The sequence below is a fragment of the Apteryx mantelli genome, chromosome 4 (assembly GCF_036417845.1).
Source record: "Apteryx mantelli isolate bAptMan1 chromosome 4, bAptMan1.hap1, whole genome shotgun sequence".
NCBI classification, from domain to species: Eukaryota; Metazoa; Chordata; class Aves; order Apterygiformes; family Apterygidae; genus Apteryx; species Apteryx mantelli.
Window position 1 is genome coordinate 73280935 of NC_089981.1, and position 20136 is coordinate 73301070.

The following is a 20136-nucleotide window of genomic DNA, read 5'->3' on the forward strand; positions in this document are numbered from 1 at the left end:
AACACAGACCCTGAATGCTCTTGAAGACCATGCATGATAAACATGAATGAGTTTAAAGTACGATAAGATTATTGACGCTGACCTCCGTTATGCTCCTCTTCTTACAAACACAGCAGCCCAAAACAGTTAAGGGCCTTCCCAGAGCACACACTGGTTCAGAGAAAACTCCTCCAAACCCTGGGCAGGGCAGACGTTTCAGCCCATCCTGAGCAAATGGCTGTGGAGCCGGCAGGACCCAGACTCTGTCCCTTCATCTGTTGGCTGGGGTTTGTGCAGGTAGCAAGTGGTGGTAAACTGCAAGCCCCGAGAGCAAAGTGGGGAAGGGAGTGAGAAGAAAGTGTGCCTTGGTGGAGCACACTTTACTCTGTGAGAGCTTGTAGGCATGACAAGCTACACAAGCTCTGCTCAACTGTGGGCAGACACAGTCAGGAGGTAACCGGTTGCTAATGCCCACTGTTTCTTCTATAATCTAGTCAGTGATTCATCTGTGCTGGGGATAAGTCTCTGTTATAAACCACTGGGAGAATATGATGACAGCAATCTAAAAAATGTCCAGATTTTGTGCTACCCTGCTGTATGGCCTTGGCCCTGTCATTTCCCATCTACATGGGAACTAGGACTGGCCTCCTCTTGAAGCACTTTAAAGAGCAATTGTTGACAAATGCTCTGTAAGAGGCATGGGTTATAATATGATAAATATGATAGGCAGAAAATTAAGCTGAAACAAAATGCACTGGCTCTCTTGAAGTGTCTAGTTTTAATTCTGCAATGATTTGGTGCTTCTGGTTGTCACATAGCCTAAATATCTACTTTTTGCTCAAATCAGGTTAAAGGGGATGTTTGAAAGTTGATGCTTCTCCTGCAGGGGAAATCATGACTCCGAGGGTGGCACCAAACACGTTTACTCCTGACTCAGTACTTCCAGCTTCATGGGAGTCTCTCCTTTCCTCTGCTGTCTGCATCTGTGCTACCCGCGGAAGGCTGGCATGGGCACAGTGGGGCGGTCACTGGGGCTTATACGTCACGGCCTGGTGGCACCCTGCTTAGCCGGCCAAGGTTGCGAGCTACAACCCCAAGGCTGCATCCACCAGAGCTCTTGTTTATTCCCAGTCCTCATTGTAGGGACACCCCTATGGTTTCTCAACCCAAGTGGGCTCATGTGCAGCCAGGCCAGTTCTGGGTTACCAGGGGCAGAGCAGGCTGAGCGTGGCCACTCACTCTCCCCACACTAACTGCGGAGGTTGAGCACTTCTGTAGCTGCCTGGTTAAACAGGCCCTTTGTTTCTTGAACCTGACATTTGTGTTTCACTAAAACCTGGAATCATTAGGAACTTTTTCTTCTGTGACAAGATAAATTCTTCATGAAGATGACTATGCACAAGATCTGCTTATTAGGAAAGGCTGCTGAGGCAGCCAGATTTTTCTGACTGATGGCTAAAGCTAGCCTGGGACAGGATCACCCTTACTGTTCAGTATGACTCAGGCTCCAGAAATATATACTTTTCCACTACTATATCCACTCAGTATATAGTTAAAGAATATAGGAAACATAAATCCTTCTAGAAGTATATTGCTAAAGCTCTGGGCAAAGCTTAAGCTGTTATGCAAATATTAAGTCACATTAGACTTTTATCTGTGGCCAAGCATGTTACATTAGTTAAACAGTTATCTCCGCTGCCAACTATCTCAACATGCTGGATAGTCTGATTATCTCTCAGCTATATCATTTAGCAGGCAAATAGCTTCTTTATTCATTCTCTGTGTAAAAAAAACATAGTGGACTCATGGATATAAAATAATGTATATAAATAGATCAAGGTGAAAAAAAGTACTTCATATTTTCCTATTGCCTGAGGAACAGTCACAAACGCAATCAAAATCTCATGTTGCGCTCCTAGAACTAATAACTCACACAGCCACATTCACACCTAGCCTACAACAAGCTGTCCTTAAAAATGCTCTTTGCCATCAATGCCTAAACATGGTCTTTTAAACTTAATTGGTGAACATGCTATATTTTTTGACTTCAGTTCTAGTTATAAGCTGGACTTGAGTACATTAACTTTGACACATATGAATGATCGCAGAGAGGTTTTGTCACAGATCATTCTGTGTAGCTGTAGTCATTTAACATTTGAAACATTCATTTTTAAATATTTTTTCCATGTAACCATGAAGAAAACAATCTACTAGAGTCTTCAGCTGTGATTTAATCTACTCCTGGTGAGATATCTTCCCACCTCAGTGAACAGTGACATGCTGATACATTGCACTGATTTGTCGCTGACTGGCTCAGTTACCAAAGATAAAACAGAATAAACAATGATGAAATCTTATTTCTTATGACTATTCAGCAAAGAAAAATAAGTGCTTTTGGTCAAGTTGCTAAATATCTAGTGACTGAATAACAGAGTATCAATATATTAGATAAGATAAGAAGGCAAAGAAAAAAAAAGTCATAAGAAGCCTTTTATACAGCCTTCCTCAGTTTCTAGTCTGAAGAAGTAGTTCAAAATACTGTCATTTGGGCAGGTTTTCTCTGACCGCCTTAACAAAATGGAGAGAAGTCTCTCAGCTTGTCACCTCGAAGGTCCCAGGGTGCAAATGCTCTTCTTTTGGTCCTCTCTCCATCCTGGACTCTGGAAGGTGGCTGCCTCGTTCCTGGCTCTTGTTGCCCTGCACCTGGGCAGGGAGCTGTGGTCAAGGGGGGTTCTCCTCCCCATGGCCATCCCGGTCTCACCCCTCTGTGATGTGACTGACCCCACGCTGATTTTCCCCTCAGTTCTGCACAGCCTGCAGGGAAGAGCTGGAAGTCTTGCAGCCTGGCACATGGTAATTGGCTTACCAGGAGGACAGGCCTGGCAAAGGTCCTCCTAGGGCAATGGACACTTGGCTGTCAGCCAGGAATGTCTCCTTGCTCAACTCCCTCCAGCACTTTCCCTTTTGTCCCCTATCAGTCCATAGGTGCCCACCTCCTCCTGTTTACTGCCAAAAGAGGAATTTCAGTGCCACAGTCCCAGCATGCCCTGGAGTACTTCGTCCACTACCTTTCCCTTTTGCCAGAGAGACCAGCTGGGCAAGTTTGCTGTCACTGGTACTTCACTGTGGTACTTCTGCCCTTCTGACTTCATGTAGCTGAGGGAGCTGCTGGAAATAGAAAAGGTTTCATTGAGACATATGGCAGATCACAGGCAATTGTGGAATAGTGCTGGTGTCTTTGGGTGTCTCTGTGCTGAAAGCTCCAATTTTCTGCAGTCTTGGGGCCTTGCTCAGTATCTCTAAATTTCTAACCATCCTGCGGTAGTTATGGATGACTGAGAGAAAGAAAGATTTTAGTCATGTTTGGTTCACATCTGTGGATCACATTGTGTTTTCTGTCAGCACTCTCTCTTCTTGAAAGGCCAAAGCTCTGGTAGTGTTCCTGCTCCAAATCTGTTCATTTCAGAAATTACCCTGTGTAAGGTGTATTTTCATACTGCATATAGAAGGCAAGAAAGCCATAGAGCTGCTCTGCCCTTTGGCTATACTCAGTCATGTTGGGGACTAGCTTGCTGATGTTTCCCAATTGTTGCATCCAAGTTACGGAGGAGGTTGCTTGAATTCCCACCAATTTCTTAGACTCAAAATTATGTTATGGGGAAAAAAGATATGCCTTATATACAAAGATGAAAATTTGCCATTAGTATATTTAGAATCTTAACAGTCTTATCCAAGAATTATTATTAATCTGGTTGTAATACCAAGACTTATAGTTCAAATTATGTACAGTTAAAATTAATATAAACAACCTTTCTAGTTTCTACACTTTTCTCTGGTGTTGTGCTCACCCTTCCACTGCCCTGCTGGGTCCTCAGGTCAAAGGTTTCAGTCTGGAGGGGCAGGAGAGGTATGGCAAATCATCAGTGTCCAGTGTCCTTTGCCAGGAAGAGTATGGTGTTGATGGTTTCAACCTCTTTGCTCTGGGGTCCACTTGGAATCATTTTTATACCTTTTTCTAACATGCTCTACACCTTGCTTTTTCTTCATTGATTCACAGATGCACATTACGTATGAATTTACTATCTATGGTGTGTTTTACATATGCTGGATATTTCATCTCTGTTCACTTAATTTTCCCCTAGGCTGGTTTTACCCAGCTCCCAAGGCTACATTCCTTTGGTGATCAGAAATTGGGACCTGGTGAGCTGTTTATAGTCCTGAGAACTCCAGTATCATCCTGTGCCTGTACTTTCAAGTCCTCTGCAATCATCTCACCATGCATTTACTCCTTTATTTTTTATTCTAGAACCTTAGGTAGTTTATTCTACGTAGAATAATTACTCTTTAATACCTATTAGTCACAGAAAAACACATATATAACAATATATAAGTGTTATACCATACACTTGTATAAAGCTAAAGTAAAATTAAAACAAATTAGGTAATAGTCACCTGATTGTTGGATAATTACTGTTACAGCTAAACAAGCTAAAACAAAGCCCCAGGCAGGTCAAGACAGTCCAAGCAAAACCTGACAAATACTGAGACCTGAGGTCTGTGTTGTTAGCTTAATACAGAGCAGGTAGCATGTTATAAGCAATGGCAACACCATCTTTGCTGAGCTAACAGCTATGCTGACCCTCCTCCTCCTCTGCATGCTGAACAAGGAACAAGATTACACCTGCCTGAGGTGTAAATGTGGGGATCTCTCTCTTGACTCCTCTTTGTAGGTGATTTGAAGGACAGTGGGGTGGTAAGTAAAGGTACAGCCTTGGAAAAATGCAAGAAAAGAGCAAACTGTATCAAAATGCCTCCTTCCAGTGCATGAGCTCAGGAAGGATGTTGCTGTCTCAGGACTGGGTACCTGTAGGGGTATGGCAGATGTCATGGCTCTGGAGCAGGGAATGAAATGGGGCCCTCTGTCTTGCCAGGTGTCCATGCTTTCCCATTTTCCTTTTTGCCAAAACCTTGGATTGCCACAAGCACAGCTGTGAGTCCTGTCCCCACATGCCATAGCTGTGCCTGTGCCTAATCAGCCTGGTCCTTCATTGCTCCCGAGATGCATCACTTTGGTTCATTCACACCCATGCATTGCTCATTGCACCAAATTGCAATAGCTCAGTAAAGAACGTGGCCTGAAGCCCTACCTTTATGCCCAGCATTTCCATGCCGTGGGTGCCCAAGTGACAGTCTGCAGGAGGCAGGGTGGCTCTGTAGCCTCCGTCCGTCTGTCTGTCTTGCTGGGCGAGTGCGCCTGGCACAGGGAGGAGGACAAGATGGTGCTACAGCTGAGCTGGCAGCGTCCCCCTCCTGCATGAACAGCGCCGAGCAGGTGGGAGGGATAAAATATTTGCTTGCAGGAGGGAGAGTGGGAAGCTGTGAAAAAGATCTGGTGCAGAGAGGAAATGCAAAGAACAAGTTTAATAAGGAAAATCTGTTTGATTTTCCTTGCTGCAACAAGAGCAGGGCTAGAAGAGTAGGACTTGGGGGACGTGGAGGAGAGAGATGAGAATGGGCCACATAACAAATAGCACAGCACAGTATGGATGTAGGCAGGGAGCAAACTGTCTGTTGCTCTTTTGTGCTAAGTGTAGTGCCTGCCTCTACTTCAACACTGTCTCTGGCAAATTCTGCAGTGGAAAATCACAGCAAGATGTCAATAAACCAGGAGCTGTTGCCTGATGAAACAAGTCTGGCAGACAGCTCCTGAATGCTGATCTTGACATTGGCAGGAAATCCCCTGTGGGGATGGCAGACACCCTTCATTGCCATTGCTTTGTTTTCCTATGGCCAGCACACAGATATCATGTCTCCTGCTGTCCCTGCAACCCTTCCAACCCTTTTCTTATGTACACAGAGATCATACAGGAGATGTAGCACAAGGGATTAGCTGATGGACTCACCAGTGAGAGCACATGACGCAGAGCTCCAGTTCTCCCCTGTATTTCCATCAGATAGCACTGTGGTATCATTCTCCCACAATACTTGAGAAAAACTGGAATTCCCACATCCTACTTTTGGATGGTGCATATGTTTATGAGAGCACCAGGATACTGAGGGCAGGAAAGAAAGGAGATTCCTCCCAAAAATATGGTTTTATGTTCTGTAAAAGCTGATTTAGCTGCTATGAGGGAACCTCTTGATCTTCAAATCTCTCCCAGAAACCACATGGGCACCATCTTCCTCCTACTATGCAGTATTTATATATATATATGTTTCCATCTACTCCAAAATGGTTTACAAGTGAGGTAGCAACATTTATTCTTGTAGCTGCCACAGATAACTGTGCATCTGGGACCTCTCTTTCTTCCACGTTTCTTGATATAAAGCTGGAGTCACTCCACTAAAACCAAATAGATCAGTTTTGCAACTGGTGCAAATTGGTGTGACTCCAGGGAGTTCAAGAAATACATAGCTGAGGATCTTACCTCACTGACCTCTCTCATCACTAGTTTTTATTGTTGTTTTTCTGAAAGTCAGTTCTCTAACAACAGTTAACAGTAAGAGTGATAATGGCTAAGAGTCTGACCATGTATCAACGCTGCACTGCGCTGCTGACTTTCAGGAAGACAGGAAAGCTGCACTGTCAGATAGGCTGCCTTATGAATTATGGCTGCATGCACGTTAGAAATCTGTGCCACAGAGCCATCCAAACAGATGGGAGCAAGTGCATGAAGGAAGATGACAGGAAGATGATGTAGCACGTGTGCATCTCTTGTAAGTGACGATGGCAGGAATCCCAGAGAGAGTTGTTCATACATGTATCTATTCAGAGATTATGTGTGTTTAGTCAAAAAAATGCTGTCAACCAGTGAGTGTGAGAGTTAACATGAGTTTTTTACAAGGAAAGGGGAATAGAAAGGGGGCTTTGAGACCAATTTGTTGTTTTCCTTTGGACTGTGAAAAGGGAGACAGTGCTTTGCTCTCTCTTACACATGCACCAGACTGATGAAATCTCAGTTGCTCTTCACAGAGGGCACACAAGGCCTTACTGAGGCTGTGTGAGCCTCCCAAGCTCTGTTCCCTCTGAGATTCCTGATGGGATGGGTGATGTGATGCTGTTTCATCTACTTCCAAAAAACATAGCTGCAAGGAAGAAAGGGCAATGGTACTGCTGCCAAGGCAGGTCTGTTGGAAGCAGTTACCAGCCAGCCCTTGCGCTGCCCTAAACTCCACCTTGGTGCCTGCCACCATGCGCTGGTGAGGCAACCTGGCTTTCTGGGTGCTCCCTATTAACCCTCAGTAACTGTAAAAGGATGGCACTTGAAACACCTACAGTTTGCTAGACCCTCATTACATGTTTTCCACAAATTTCAGCCCACAGCATGTTCAGGTCTTGTATAACTGCCATTCATAATACCTTGCCAGCCCATCCAGCTACATTCTCCTTCTGACCACTGATGGATGCATATGTGAGAAGTCAACTGCTCACACAGGATATCTAAGGACGTCTAATTGGCAATACCTGGTTGAAAGTCTTCAGGTTGAGGAGCAGATTTGATCTTCCAGCTCTGCTTTGAGCTGAAAGAAACTCTTTCAGGCAGATTTGCTGCTAGATTAATGCTAAAAGTGATAGAATATTTCTGGTGGAGAAAAGAGATCTCTGTCTCTCTTTAAGATAGCTTTTCATATTCCCTGTGTTGACTCCATTAGAAGCTTCAGCCTTCCATGTCCCTGGATTGTTGATCCAACTCTTGCTATCTCATTTTTACTTGCTTATGTGCTTATGGTAAATTACAACCACTTCTGCTTTGTTTGAAGGAATGTTAATCATTTTATCTGCCATTCTGACTGACAGCCACATACAAAGCAGGAGTCTTCCATAATACAAACATCTCTGACTGAATATTGGCAAATCTTAACAAGTCTTTCCTTGGCTTTCATTCAAATAAAAAGAGATATTCTTTGCTAGCTGAATTTAAAAATATTTTCTTTGTGTCCTCTTTAGCTGGTGTCATGGTCAATACCAACAATTTTTGATAACAGCATGGAATGTAAAAGTTTGGTAAAGAAGAACTTTACACTAAACTGGTACAAATAGAAATAATTCACATCAGGCAGTTTCACATTTTCTTTAATCAGAAATAAGAATCAGAACTCATACACAACTTCACCTAATGTTCAGTGGGGTTAACTATTTTTCCTATGAAGAGTGTGCTGTTTGTAGCTCTATCAAAAATCAGCATGAGGAAGGGATGGTTGAATTCAATGGTTGGAGGAAGAGAAATAGTCATTATTTTGGCAGCAGTTGCTGCTGCGGCCTCAGTACCTCTCTCGTCAACATCCAGCACAGCCTTATGGACAACCTAGGAAGAAAGAAAACACCCACAGTAGTTCTGGACACAGAACAGGTGCCTGAGAGATGAACCAGACTGCTTTTAAAGCAGCCCTGCTTTAAAGGATCTACTGCAGAGGAGTCAGCAGGGGCAGTGGAGAGAGAATTGAGCTTTGTTGTTGTAGTTGTGGCTACCTCAAATGAGAACCAAGACGGATCTACACAAATCTCCTCAGCAAAACAGTTCCAAATGTTTGTCCTCTGTCCCAGAGCTTGGATGGAGGACAGAGGCTCTGCTTGTAAGAGATCATCAGTGAAATCCACCCTGCATTGAAGGGTGGCAAAATACTTTTGAAGTGTTTGAGGGCTAGTCATGCTGTCTGAGACAAATAAGCAGAGAAAAACAGCATGCATTTTGCATTGAGTTAAATGCCTTTATTTGCCGTGTTGCATCTGAGGTAAGGAGTCACCTGAACAGGAAGAAAAGAGATGATTTGGGCACATACCGATAAGCTGCCACTAAAAATGATGCTCTATCGAATTCCAAAAACAGGTTAAGAAAAGAAAAAGAGTCTCTTTATCCAGATTTCATCCTCTAATCTTGAGATTCTCCCTTTTCTACTTGCTGCTCCTCTCACCAGTTCCTCTTCTTTGCCCTGGGGTGTGGGAAGCACTGGCAGTCCCTGTGCCTGGCCCGCACTCCCCTGACTTGCCAGGGTGCTGTGCTCACCAGCCTGCCCTCAGGATCCTGAAACATGTGGGTCTCGGGCACCCCAGCTGCCACCCCCAGCGCTCTTGGTGGCACAGGGTCTCCCACATGGGATGCCAGCTGTGCACTGCCAAAATTAAATCTCTGGGGTGAGAGGGTCTGTGGCCTTCCCAATAACATTAGCTGCTTCTCCTGATGAACAGGTTGATTGCTTTTCCTCTCATTTTTCAGAAGACCTTGGCTGGTAGCATCCTTGGAAAAAAAGATGTGCAGCAAACTAATCTGAACTCCACGCTCACTGAGGGCTGGATTCCTCCTGGGTGTAAATTCACAGACTCATACCAGGGTGAACCTGGTCCCCAGCAGCAGGCAGTCCATGAAGCCAGAAACTGTTTTTGCCCGGTGTTTCTGAACACCTGCCACAAATGGGTTTATGCTGTGTGTTCATGAGAGGACAGGAGAGGGCCTGTGAATGCAGACTTACTTTAGAAACCTTCAGCTCTGGGGCTCCGGTGATGCCAGACAGATCTGCCCGGTCAGTGAACACATCAATAATTCCCATCTTGTTAAGGGTGTTCTTTATCTCATAGCTTCCAGAGATAGAAAATTTGGGGAAGTACAGGCTTATCCTCCTGTTTAAAAGAAAAGAAGCACATACAGTGGTAAGAAAGGTCTTTCATCAGGGTAAATGATAGTGGGAAAACTGTTTAATTCTTATGACTACTAAACCCCAGGATAGTCCTGAACGTACAGTAAATGGTAATCTAATTGCTAGTGCTTCTCATAGAGATACAGACATTATTATTCATAATAATAGCAATATTTATCTGGCATTTTGCTTTAGCAAATCTTGGAGCACTCTGCAGAGGGCAATAACATGAGCCCTCTTTTGCAAGCAGGGAAGATGAGGCACAGAGGCAACAACCCAGAACTTTCAAGGAAGAGGGGACCAGAAGTGGCGTACAGACAGACTCTGCTTGGGGGAAAAATATGACAAACATGAGCACTTCAAAGCAAAGCTTTAGTTCTGGAATGGCCCTGGCATTGCCCCACACGGGTCTGCTTCCAACACCTGCACCTTTGGTCACCTTGTGGAGGCAGTCAGCTGCTCCTGGGGCAAAAAGGGTTTCTGTGCCACCCCTCAGAGTTCCCCTGGGCAGCGTGATCCTCCCCGCAGGTCTCTGGGATGTGCCATGGTGTCTGTGTGCAGGGGCAGCAGGGTGTGAGGGTGCAGGGGGGCAGAGCAGACTGGTGGCAAAAGGGCAGAGAAAGGGATCTGCTGCAGTGGTAAGTGCTGTTTGCGCTTTGCTGCAGTGAGTTGTTTATATTCTCCTTCTAATTTCTCTTCCAGTCGTCTTTCTCCCGCTGGCTGGCCATGATCAAGTCTGCCTTTGCCAGTGAGCAGCAGATGGAGCAGTGATGCCAGCTCCCTTCCCTCCCCATTGCTGCCCCGTCTCTCTCTCTGCAGATTCCGCTGCACTCCTCCACCTTTGCCCAGGTCTTGCTCTAGCTCTGGTGGAGACAAGCTGTCTCTGTAGGATGGGCCTCAGTTTCCCTATCCTGCACTTTATCAACTACTGCATGAGCTCTTTCACCCACACCAGTGCTTGGAGTAACCCTGCGCTGAAGGGTCTGTTTTGCTCGGCTCCAGAGATCAAACTGCATCTTCTGAGTTGCTGCTGATGGTATTTCCACTGTCTCCTGCCTATCGATAGGCTGCTCCTTCTTAGTATGCTTTCTGTTTGCATTTCTCTTTGTGCACTGTCTGGGGATCCTAGGAGCCTAATAGTCCCCTGCTGTAGTAATTACCCTTTAGGTAACTCAAGTCTTCTGCTGTCTCTCCCTGAGATAATTTGGGCTGAACAGCATAGCGGACAGGATCCAAAACTGCTGCTGTAGCCTTTATGCAATGCTGCCCAGTGCATTAGAAGATAACAGGACTAAGTTTATTAACATTGGCATCACCATAATACTAGAATTTAAATTGTCATTTGGTTCTCACAGTCTGTCATATAGAGTTCTTATTTCTATGTTGGTCTTAAAGGAACTTGCACCAAAGATTAATTTAGATGAAGATTTTCCTGATTTTGTAGCTAAGAATTGCATGTTTTTATTTTTCATATTTGAGGTATCACATTCTTAGTTCCTATCTAATTTGCTACAGAATATGCCTTTATTATCTATAGCAGCATTTCTATAACGATGCATCAAGAATCATGGGTGTGAACTGCACAGACTTATTACTATGAATCAGGGAAGAGCTTGGTAAATTAGGTACATGTTGACTTGACATTATTTGTCTACTGGTGCTAAGATCTCCTTCCTCCCAGACAAGCAAGGTCATAAAATGTGTTAGCTGATGTTAGTGTCAATGGTAAGAATTATCAGACCCTCATTAGACCTTTAGAGTTTCAAAAACAAAGTGCCAGAAAATCTGGAAATCCACAATTAATCACTAGCCTGTCCTAATAACCACTGTGTACTGCTGTCCTTGAAAATAAGATATTTGGTTAGGACATATTACATATGTGTGCATTACTACCAACTGTTTAAGTTATGGGTTTTTAGGGTTTAGACATATGTCTGAGCAATGGTGTGTCAGTGACAAACGTGATGTAAAACACAGCTGAAACCTCAGTACTGGAGATTTCCTTTAAAATTGCCACCTTCCCACTCAGTCAATGGACTATTTTAGAAACCCCAATACAGGTTTGCTACTCTGTGCTCCCAAGAGCCCACCAGAAGGTGTCTGCTCTGGCACAGGGGACAAGAAGTCACTCCAACCTTTGCATCAACAACAGAATAGTCAAATACCAGCCAGTCGCAAGATTTTTACAGCTAGGGTGCACAAGCCAAAAATAACCCACTCTGTTCCCAGAATCCAGGTGAGTTTGTAGTGTTTGCATTCCCCTCCCCCAAAAAAAGAAAAAAAAGAAAAGAGACTATAAATCTAGGTGCCGCTGCAGCAGGTTGGCAGATGATTACCTCTGGAAGAGATTTTCTGACCATTCACGGACAGTTTCCTTGACCAGAGCTTGCTCTAGATGCTTCATTTTTCCCTTTTCTGGCAGAACTAGAAATACTGTAGCACTCCCATTGTAATGAAGCCGCACCACGGTGCAAGGCACCTTCTCATCAAAATAGAAGTCAAATATGTCTGTTTGGTGCATCATAGGGACTTTCACAGTTGTTTCCTCATCCACGAAGAACTCTCTTTCTTCAGTGAGCTCTGACGTAAAAGGCTTTTCCCACTTGCCTGGTAGAGAGAAGAATGCAACTGAACATCCCATGTCCCATCTCATCATAAATGGAATTTTATATAACAAGTAACATTTACCTATTCCTTCATTTGTTAAATTCAGAATTTTCAAACTTATTTACTTTATTAAAATCTGTATCACAGTACGGCAAGAATCTTACCTGATCAAAATAATGTGTTAGATTCCAATTTCACTTTATTTTTCAGATGTCAGTAATGAAAAAATTAGGCATTTTCTTTGTACTTCTTACCATTATTCAGGTGATCTAAGTGGCCTGTCTTTAAGTCATTTAAGGGCTTACCTGACATTAACTGTGCACTCATATAATGTATACATTTTATTTCTATTGATTTTAATGGTAAGCCTTAATCTGAGGATAAAATTAACCTAGGATCTCACATCTGATTTCTATTGTGTTGGTGTTAACAGCACACCTAAACCACATCAAAAATTCAGTGCTTCCACTTTGTTCCTTAAAACACACTTCCCTGCCCATCACTAGCATCTTCTGCATATAGATATGGTAGTGTGTATACATTTCAAGGACTTCAATAGAAAAAACAAGGAGTATGTAGGCTATAGTAAATTAGACTATTCAACCATGCACTCTTTTAAAGAGGGACATTAAAAGAATTAGGTCATTCATTCGTCTCAGTGTCTTCACTGAAAATTAAAAGAACATGGAGCAACCAGAGTTATAGCTAAACCCTAAAAAGCAAGCTGAGGCTGCACGGGAGGGTGCGTCTCCAAGCAGCTCTGCCCTGAGTCCCCAGCAGCAGCAAAGTCCGCTCCCTGGTTGCCTCCTGGGGATGAGAAGGTCCCCGCCTGCTCTCCTGCTCTGTGAAGAGTTGCTGATCTGGCGTGCCAACAATGGAAAGCTGGGCATTGTTTTTCCTGCCCCAGTGAAAAACACTTGAAATTCTCCCCAGAGTAACTTCCAAATGAGGTAGCTGACAGATTAGATCATTTGATAGGATGAATAATGTGAACAAGAACACTGGATGACTTGAATTACCTTTAAAGAAAATGAAGCTTGCCAGAAGCATTACGGTCTGTGGATCTATGTCCTTGACCAAACTGGTAATTTTCTCATGTGTTTTCCTCTCTATATAATCATTGATTTGCTTCTCAGCCTCTGCAGGATTGTTGAAGTCAGCAGTAAAAGTATCCATTTGATACAGAGCTTTGGCATCATCTGAAAACTTTTTTAGTGGTTTCAGCTTCTCTGTTAGAAATATGACATTTCCCATGTCGAGCTGGACCTCACTCTCAGGATGGCTCAACATGTGGATGAGATGGTGAAAGCCTTCATGTATCTCCTTCTCGTGCATGTCTGTAAGGTTAAAGGCGAGTCCTTCCAGGATCTGAGTCTGAGTGGCTGATCTAGCACCAAAGGCCAGCATTGCAAAGGCAGTGGAGATGCTTACAGGAGAGAAGAAAATGTTCTTATCAGGTGTCTCCAGTCTAAGCTCTTTAAAAAATTGAAATGCAAAGTCGGCATTGTTTGGCACTAGTTTGAGGCAAGTCATCACTTCACCTGCGTGATGTGCACGGTGCTTGGATTCGTTTGGATCATGTCCGTCGTGGTTGGGAGGGAGCTGATCATGGGCAGCAGCGTGAAGCCCAACTAGTAGCAAACACAGGTAAAATGTGGTCTTCATCTTCTCATACTACAGTGCTCTGGAAAAAACGGAGAATCTATTACTAAGGTAAAGATATCAAGTAGCAATAGATATTCTGTCAGTCCCACTGAATAAGAGATTTTTGTAAAACTTTCACTTGTGCTCAATTTCCCCATTCCCCAGCTCTTGCCAGGTGGTTTTGTATTTTCCCAGGCCTCCCAGCAAATCTCCCCCAACTCTCTCTGCCAGCCTCACACTAAACATCTACTTGGGAGCCTGACCGTCAGGCAAAATTTGGCATAGAATAGCTGAATACACAGCACCCTCAGCAGGCCAGAGAAGAGGGAGGACATCCTGTCAGAAAACACACCATTTATTAGACTGGCTAATCACTGGAAGGCTGCAACACCACTGTGCTTTTGACACTAAGGTCTAAGATAATTCCCCAAAAGACCATCATAGAAGTCTGCCTGTTTGAGAGTAAAGGAAAAGAGAGGAAATTCGTGCAAGTAGGCAGCAATCACTAGCTACATCCAAACTGAATTTGTGGATGAGCTCTTAAATAAACTTTTGGTCAGACTGACAAGGCACTCTATTTCAAGAGAGGGCAAGTGGTCTGGCTGCTTTTTAGTAGCAAACCAAACATAAAGCCCTATGTCTCTAAGGAACAGGTACTCTTTCTTTCTGAAAATAAATGATGTAACACTAAGAACCTTGAATAATGTGTTGTCTCTTAGTAGACAAATCAAACCACTGGAACAGGTTCATTTTGAATGCTGCAAAAGGAGTCGATGCCAATAACAAAAACAAGGTCTTATTTTTTAATCAGCTGAACTACTAGTCAAAGGGCAATACTCCTGTCCTAACCTATTGCTCTCAGCTGCTCTCCTTTGCACAGCAGACACTATATAAGCTTTTATGCAGGGAGCTTGGAAATGCAATGTGGATGTGAATGTCCCAGTGGGCCTCATTCCTGGGGCATAAAAATGGTGAGAGATTTTCAAAATGTTTTGGGAGATAACGATCCACATTTGCTAAAAATTGTGCAAGAAGGGCTATATTAAACCAATAATATATTTCTGTTCTGGCATTATTCAACTTGGAAGACAGTCATCAGGAAGAATTATGACCATGGTCCTGCTTTTTCCATAGCATCAGAGGGAGAAATTTGTATTAGTATTTGAATATCCAGTTACAACTGGACCTGCATAAGAATGACAAAATATTTTCGAGCTCTAGCCAAATATTCAAACATTTACATAACTGACATAAGTATTTCTAAAAGGCAGGCCTACTCACATTTTGGTGGCAGTGTTATTGGCAAGTGGAAGAACTGTTAGTGTTCTTGGTAACTACATTTTCAGTTTCTGTGCACAGTAGTTTCAAATTATAATTTTGCCTCCTCCTCTGATTCTGACATTGAAATTATATTTCTCGATATATCTAGCCACTTGTAACTCAACATAAGAGCTCCAGTTCTGAATATTTAAAACCAGCTATCAGTGAGCCAATGTACTAGTCAGACTTTGAAAAGAAATCAGCTCCCAAACAAAAGCATCAGAGCTAAGCTTAATCTATTTCCACATATCCAGCAGGCTGATTCAGAAGCTGCCTTTAGATAAATTGTTCACTGTGAACTATTTACTCAGCTGTAGTCATAATTTATTAAGAATAACATGAATACTGAAAAAAGAAATATTCCATTTTAAACAGAAGTCACCACCGGTTCCCTGTCTCATCACATTTAATGCTTATAACAAAACACAGCATATAGATGGAATTTTCTATTACACATAGAACTGCCAATTTCTATTTATTTGGAATGCAGAATAGACATGAAATTTAACTGACCTGGCTTCAAAATTATAACTAATGAATAAGGCATGGTTTTGCAGTAAGAGTGTTTCTAAAATACTGGTTACAGTTTTTCTGGATTTTTTTTTATCTTTGTATTTTTGCTCTATGTAATAATGACATGTTTGCATTTTGTGGTTGATTTATGTAATTTCATGGAATTAGTTTCATTTTATTATAGCTCTGAATTCGCAGATAATTAAATACAATCTGAATCTGAATCATCCATCTGTTACTCAGTGCTGGCCGATCACTAACATTCAAGACTCATGAGTCAACCCTCACAAAAATCTTGATAATAGTTGATTTTTAAAAATCCTGAGATTATAAAAGACTCAGCAGCTGCAGTTTCTAGAGATCTTTTTTGTTGTTTAAGTCTTGAAGATACAGGTGGGTCACTCTTTTAGGCTTCTCCTTGAAACATAAAGTTTATTGTAAGTTATAATAGAATTTGTATCCTTGAAACTTTTAGAGTAAGACTGGGAGCTGTTGCTTTATACTTGATATTTACTGTTGTACTTGATATTACTGTGACTGTTAGGTTAACAGAAGATCAGCCAGTGATAAATTAACAATAGAGATCACTTCAGTATGAAGCACAAGATACAGATTCTCCTATGGTCCTCATGACTGAGGGATTTTCTCACCAAGCACACTTGCTAACAATTTATTAAAAAGCAAACAGCAGAGAACTGTGCTAAAAAGTACTTAAGCAATTCCCTGTCTGAAGAGACTAATTTTGAAGATAGCTTCCTATCTTAAGACCTTTACTCCTACCACCTCCATAAGAACATTTTGATAAGAGGCAATCTGTCAGATTACCCATAAACACAGGAGTAGAAGCAAAGTGCTCTTGAATTTTAATTCTACACTGATGTGCTGAGTAGCCTGGAAGGAAGCCAGTTCAACTTTCTGCCTCATTTGCTCTCTTTGTCTACGTTACGCAATGACAATATGTTTGTGGTATTCAAGAAATGGTTCCTTTCATGAAGAGCTTTCAATCAAACCAGACAATGGCAAGAACATGCCAAGACTTGGAGGATAGTTATGCTTCAAGCAGTTTATATGTAATGGATCTGGTGATAACATTTCTTGAATTTATTACATCTTCCCTATCATACAACCCAGAATGGCAGTGATTATTTATGACAGTATATCCTAGAAAGAAAACAGAGAAAACTGGGATTAGCTAGAGTTACCTTAAAATAATTCCACCAGATGACTAGGAAGTGGGCTGGACTAAGTTTTCTGACTGACAGAAATTGCTTCTTTGTGGATGTAGCTAAGTTGTCCACTTTAGGGCTGACTTTTATCTCTGTGATTTGGAGAGACACTTCTGAAGACAATTTTCAGCCTGCAGATTCAGATGTGGTATTCAAGGAGGTGAATATTTATGCCATATTCCTTTAAGGGGTCCTTACCTTTAACTCACATTAGACAACATGGAAACTGCTGTGCTCAAAAACATGTGCAGGCATGAAACGGAAAGACTGTCCGCAAGGCTGTACGCATGCTCACCAGAGGGTGCTGCTTCCCTCTCAGTTGTGTCCAGACGAGGAAAACTGAAGAGGTCTGTTTCCTGAAAGCTGCATCAGTGTAGCTGATGTGCTACACTTGGCACATCAAGACATGGCCCCACTGCCACCAGTGGTGTGTGCACAACTAATCATAGCTACTCATAGCCATATCAAAAAAAAAAAACCTAAACAAACAAAAAGTAAGAAAAGAAAGACTTGAATCACTACATCTGTGTTTGAGAAAGCAATGCAGAAAGCCAGGACTGCCTGCTCACAGGAGCACCAAAAATGCACATGTGTTTTCCTGGCTGACCTGAAGGCAATCATCTAGGTGATTCATTTTATGTGCCTGGACACGCTCAGGGGCTTTTCTGGTCTGATTAGCTAGACATTTATTTCTCTACTTCCCCTGTGAGTCAGAGTTTTGATGTCTCTGTGTCTGAGTCCCCTGAGAAGACGGTAAGCACAAGCCAAGGTCCCTGGGTTCAATAAAGAACCTGACAGCCATGGCTATTTCGTTAAAAGTAATTCCTTGAGCAGCAGAAACATGGAAGCCAAGTTTACAGTGTCCTCTAGAATATGTGACTGTATGGGTGAATTGTTTTTCCCTGCATGGAGGAAGCTTTTCTGTCAAACCGTGTGGAAATTTCTAGGAAGTTAGCACTTTGAAACTTTGAGCCCTTTGCCAAATTTGCTTGAATGTAGACAATAAGTCCAAAACACCTTGGTAGAAAGGAAGAGGGTGTGTGACAGACAGACAAACACTGGCAAGCCACACAGATGGCACGGTTGCATAACTCTGTTTCCTTAGGAAACAGGGCTAAAATCAGAGCTGTTTCCACTATCATCTGTCTTCTGCAAGACAGCTTGGTGTGTGAAGCAGTCACCTGGGCAGTGCACCCTCCAACAGCGGCATTGCCCACTTCCAGGTTTCCTTTTACATGGAAACATGTGAACATGAGCTCTTACTCTTCTACCAGGCAACCCTTGGTATCTCCTGTTGAACCTGGGCTACTACATGCAGTCAGGGATAAAACACCAGTGAGGCCAGAGGATAAAAGAAAACCAGAAAGAACCAGAGTAGTGGTTAGAGCAGTCAGTTGGGACAGGAGATTTTCTTTTCTGTGTGAAGCAAAAGCAGCCCCAAAGACAGAGCAGCCAGCTGCAGGTTTCTGCTTTCCAGTGTGCACCTGACCACTGTCCTATCTCTGTCTCCCTGAACATTTCATGCTGGCTACACTGTGATCTGAGTTTTCCTGGGGGTGTGGAGGACACCCTCCTCTCTCCCTCCCTCTAAATTGTCCTGTAACCCGATGATTAGAGCGATGAGGAGGTGTCTTATGTAAAAGAGAAACGGATATCACATAGCCCATTCCCTAAGCAAATATCTTTCCTGTAGGCCTTGAATATAAAAATCAGCAGGATTACTTAAAAAGAATCATCAGCGCATCAAAAAAAATCTCCAAGCGCCCATCCTCTGGGTCTGAAAGGAGCACAGCTGATCTTCTGTAGCAGAGATGACCAGGAGGTACATCTGAGAAAGACCCACCTTTAGGTGCGTAGGATTTGCTGGCTTGAGACATCACCTTGTTTCCCTGCAAGGCAACTAGACACCTCATTCTGGCCACTAGATTTTTACTTTCCCTGCCAGCCACCTAACTCCATGCCTAAATTGTGGTGCCAATGTCCTTTATAGCCAGGTGGCCAAACAAGCCTGTTTATTCCTGGAACAATTGCTAAGACAGATTTCAATATAAGATACAGCTCTAGGAAAGACATGAAATAAATTGCATGCAACCAAAGGATACACTTTTCAAGTCTCTATAGGAAAGAAAAAAAAAATCACTACTTACAACAGCTTCCAGCGATCCTGCTGTCTTCACCCTGACTACCCAGCAACTCCCTCTTATTTATACTGTTAAATAGCATTATGAAAGCAAAGCGTCCTCTAGAAAATATTAACCAGGACAGCCAAATGTTATTACTTCAGAAATGGTGCAGAGTAAACAGTGATGACAATTTTGGGGGGGAGGCACCTGATTTTTGCTGCATGTGCATGGCCTAACCCTGCCTTTGCTTACAGGAGCTGTAAGAATCCTCCACCATTTCCTCACAATCTCCTGGTGGGAATCTAGCCCCCCACTTTAGCAAATACTTTGCATGCATTGTTAACTTATGTCAACAGCCTGACTAGGTACAGTAGAACTACTGAAATGAATAAAATCAAACACATACATAATGCTAGACAGGAGCCTAAGGAAAAGACTGAGCTGGATGCATACTGCAGCCAGATCTCTTCTTAGTATTTTGCACAGAGATATCTTGCTTCCTCAATACCAGACTTTGAATAGCTTTTATTTGGTCTATTTATTTTAAAATATCCATTATTTCTTAATTATCTACATTGCCATCAATAATGGCAAACAGCTGGGGACATCACTAGTAAACATAAAATCAAAATGGTATTACCAGTGTTTGTAGTGACTGAAGGTTGCAATAGACAAGATGGCAGAGTCTACCGTGTTTGGACTCAAAAACGATTGCAGCTGAGATCTGACAGATGACCTTGGTGCAAATACTAGTCCACCTCAGTCTCTCCCATGAGAGGAGCTGCATGCCAAGCTTATAACACAGTGCAAGCCCAACGCAAGTGGGTGCAGGGTATCCTTCAGGCTCCCTTTCCATGGTGGTTGCCATCATTTCCATGCAGATGGGAACTGCAGTGTGCCCAAGGGCACACACTAGTTATGTGCTGGGTTTTGCTGTGGGAAGACAAGCAAGCTAGGGGCAGGTTTGCTGTGGTGGGTGCTCAGGAGCTCCCATATCCAGTGCCCTGTGCCTTGTGCTGTGACGGGAGGTGGACAAGCTGCCACTATGTGCTCTGCAAGTGTAGGTCTGCGCGGGACAGGCTCTCTTCTAA

The 20136-nt window shown here is 43.0% G+C and overlaps 1 protein-coding gene across 1 annotated transcript; it reads right to left on the bottom strand.

Annotated features, from left to right (window-relative positions):
• Nucleotides 1–8047: 8047 nt before the first annotated feature.
• On the bottom strand, nt 8048–13884 carry LOC106483125 (alpha-1-antitrypsin-like). The gene is made up of 4 exons (XM_013940984.2): nt 13239–13884; nt 11949–12219; nt 9448–9595; nt 8048–8285 (listed from the first exon to the last, which is right to left on the bottom strand). Exons 1-4 carry the CDS (start codon nt 13882–13884, stop codon nt 8094–8096), a joined length of 1257 nt encoding a protein of 418 aa, XP_013796438.1. The 3' UTR covers nt 8048–8093.
• Between the last annotated feature and the right edge of the window lie 6252 nt (nt 13885–20136).

Coding starts and splice junctions, on each gene's coding strand:
- LOC106483125 (XM_013940984.2), bottom strand. CDS start 13,884: ATGAAGACCACATTTTACCTGTGTTTGCTACTAGTTGGGCTTCACGCT. Junction 12,220..13,238: donor AAGCTTCATTTTCTTTAAAG/GTAATTCAAGTC, acceptor TCTCTCTACCAG/GCAAGTGGGAAAAGCCTTTT. Junction 8,286..9,447: donor CAGAGCTGAAGGTTTCTAAA/GTAAGTCTGCAT, acceptor CTTTCTTCCTAG/GTTGTCCATAAGGCTGTGCT.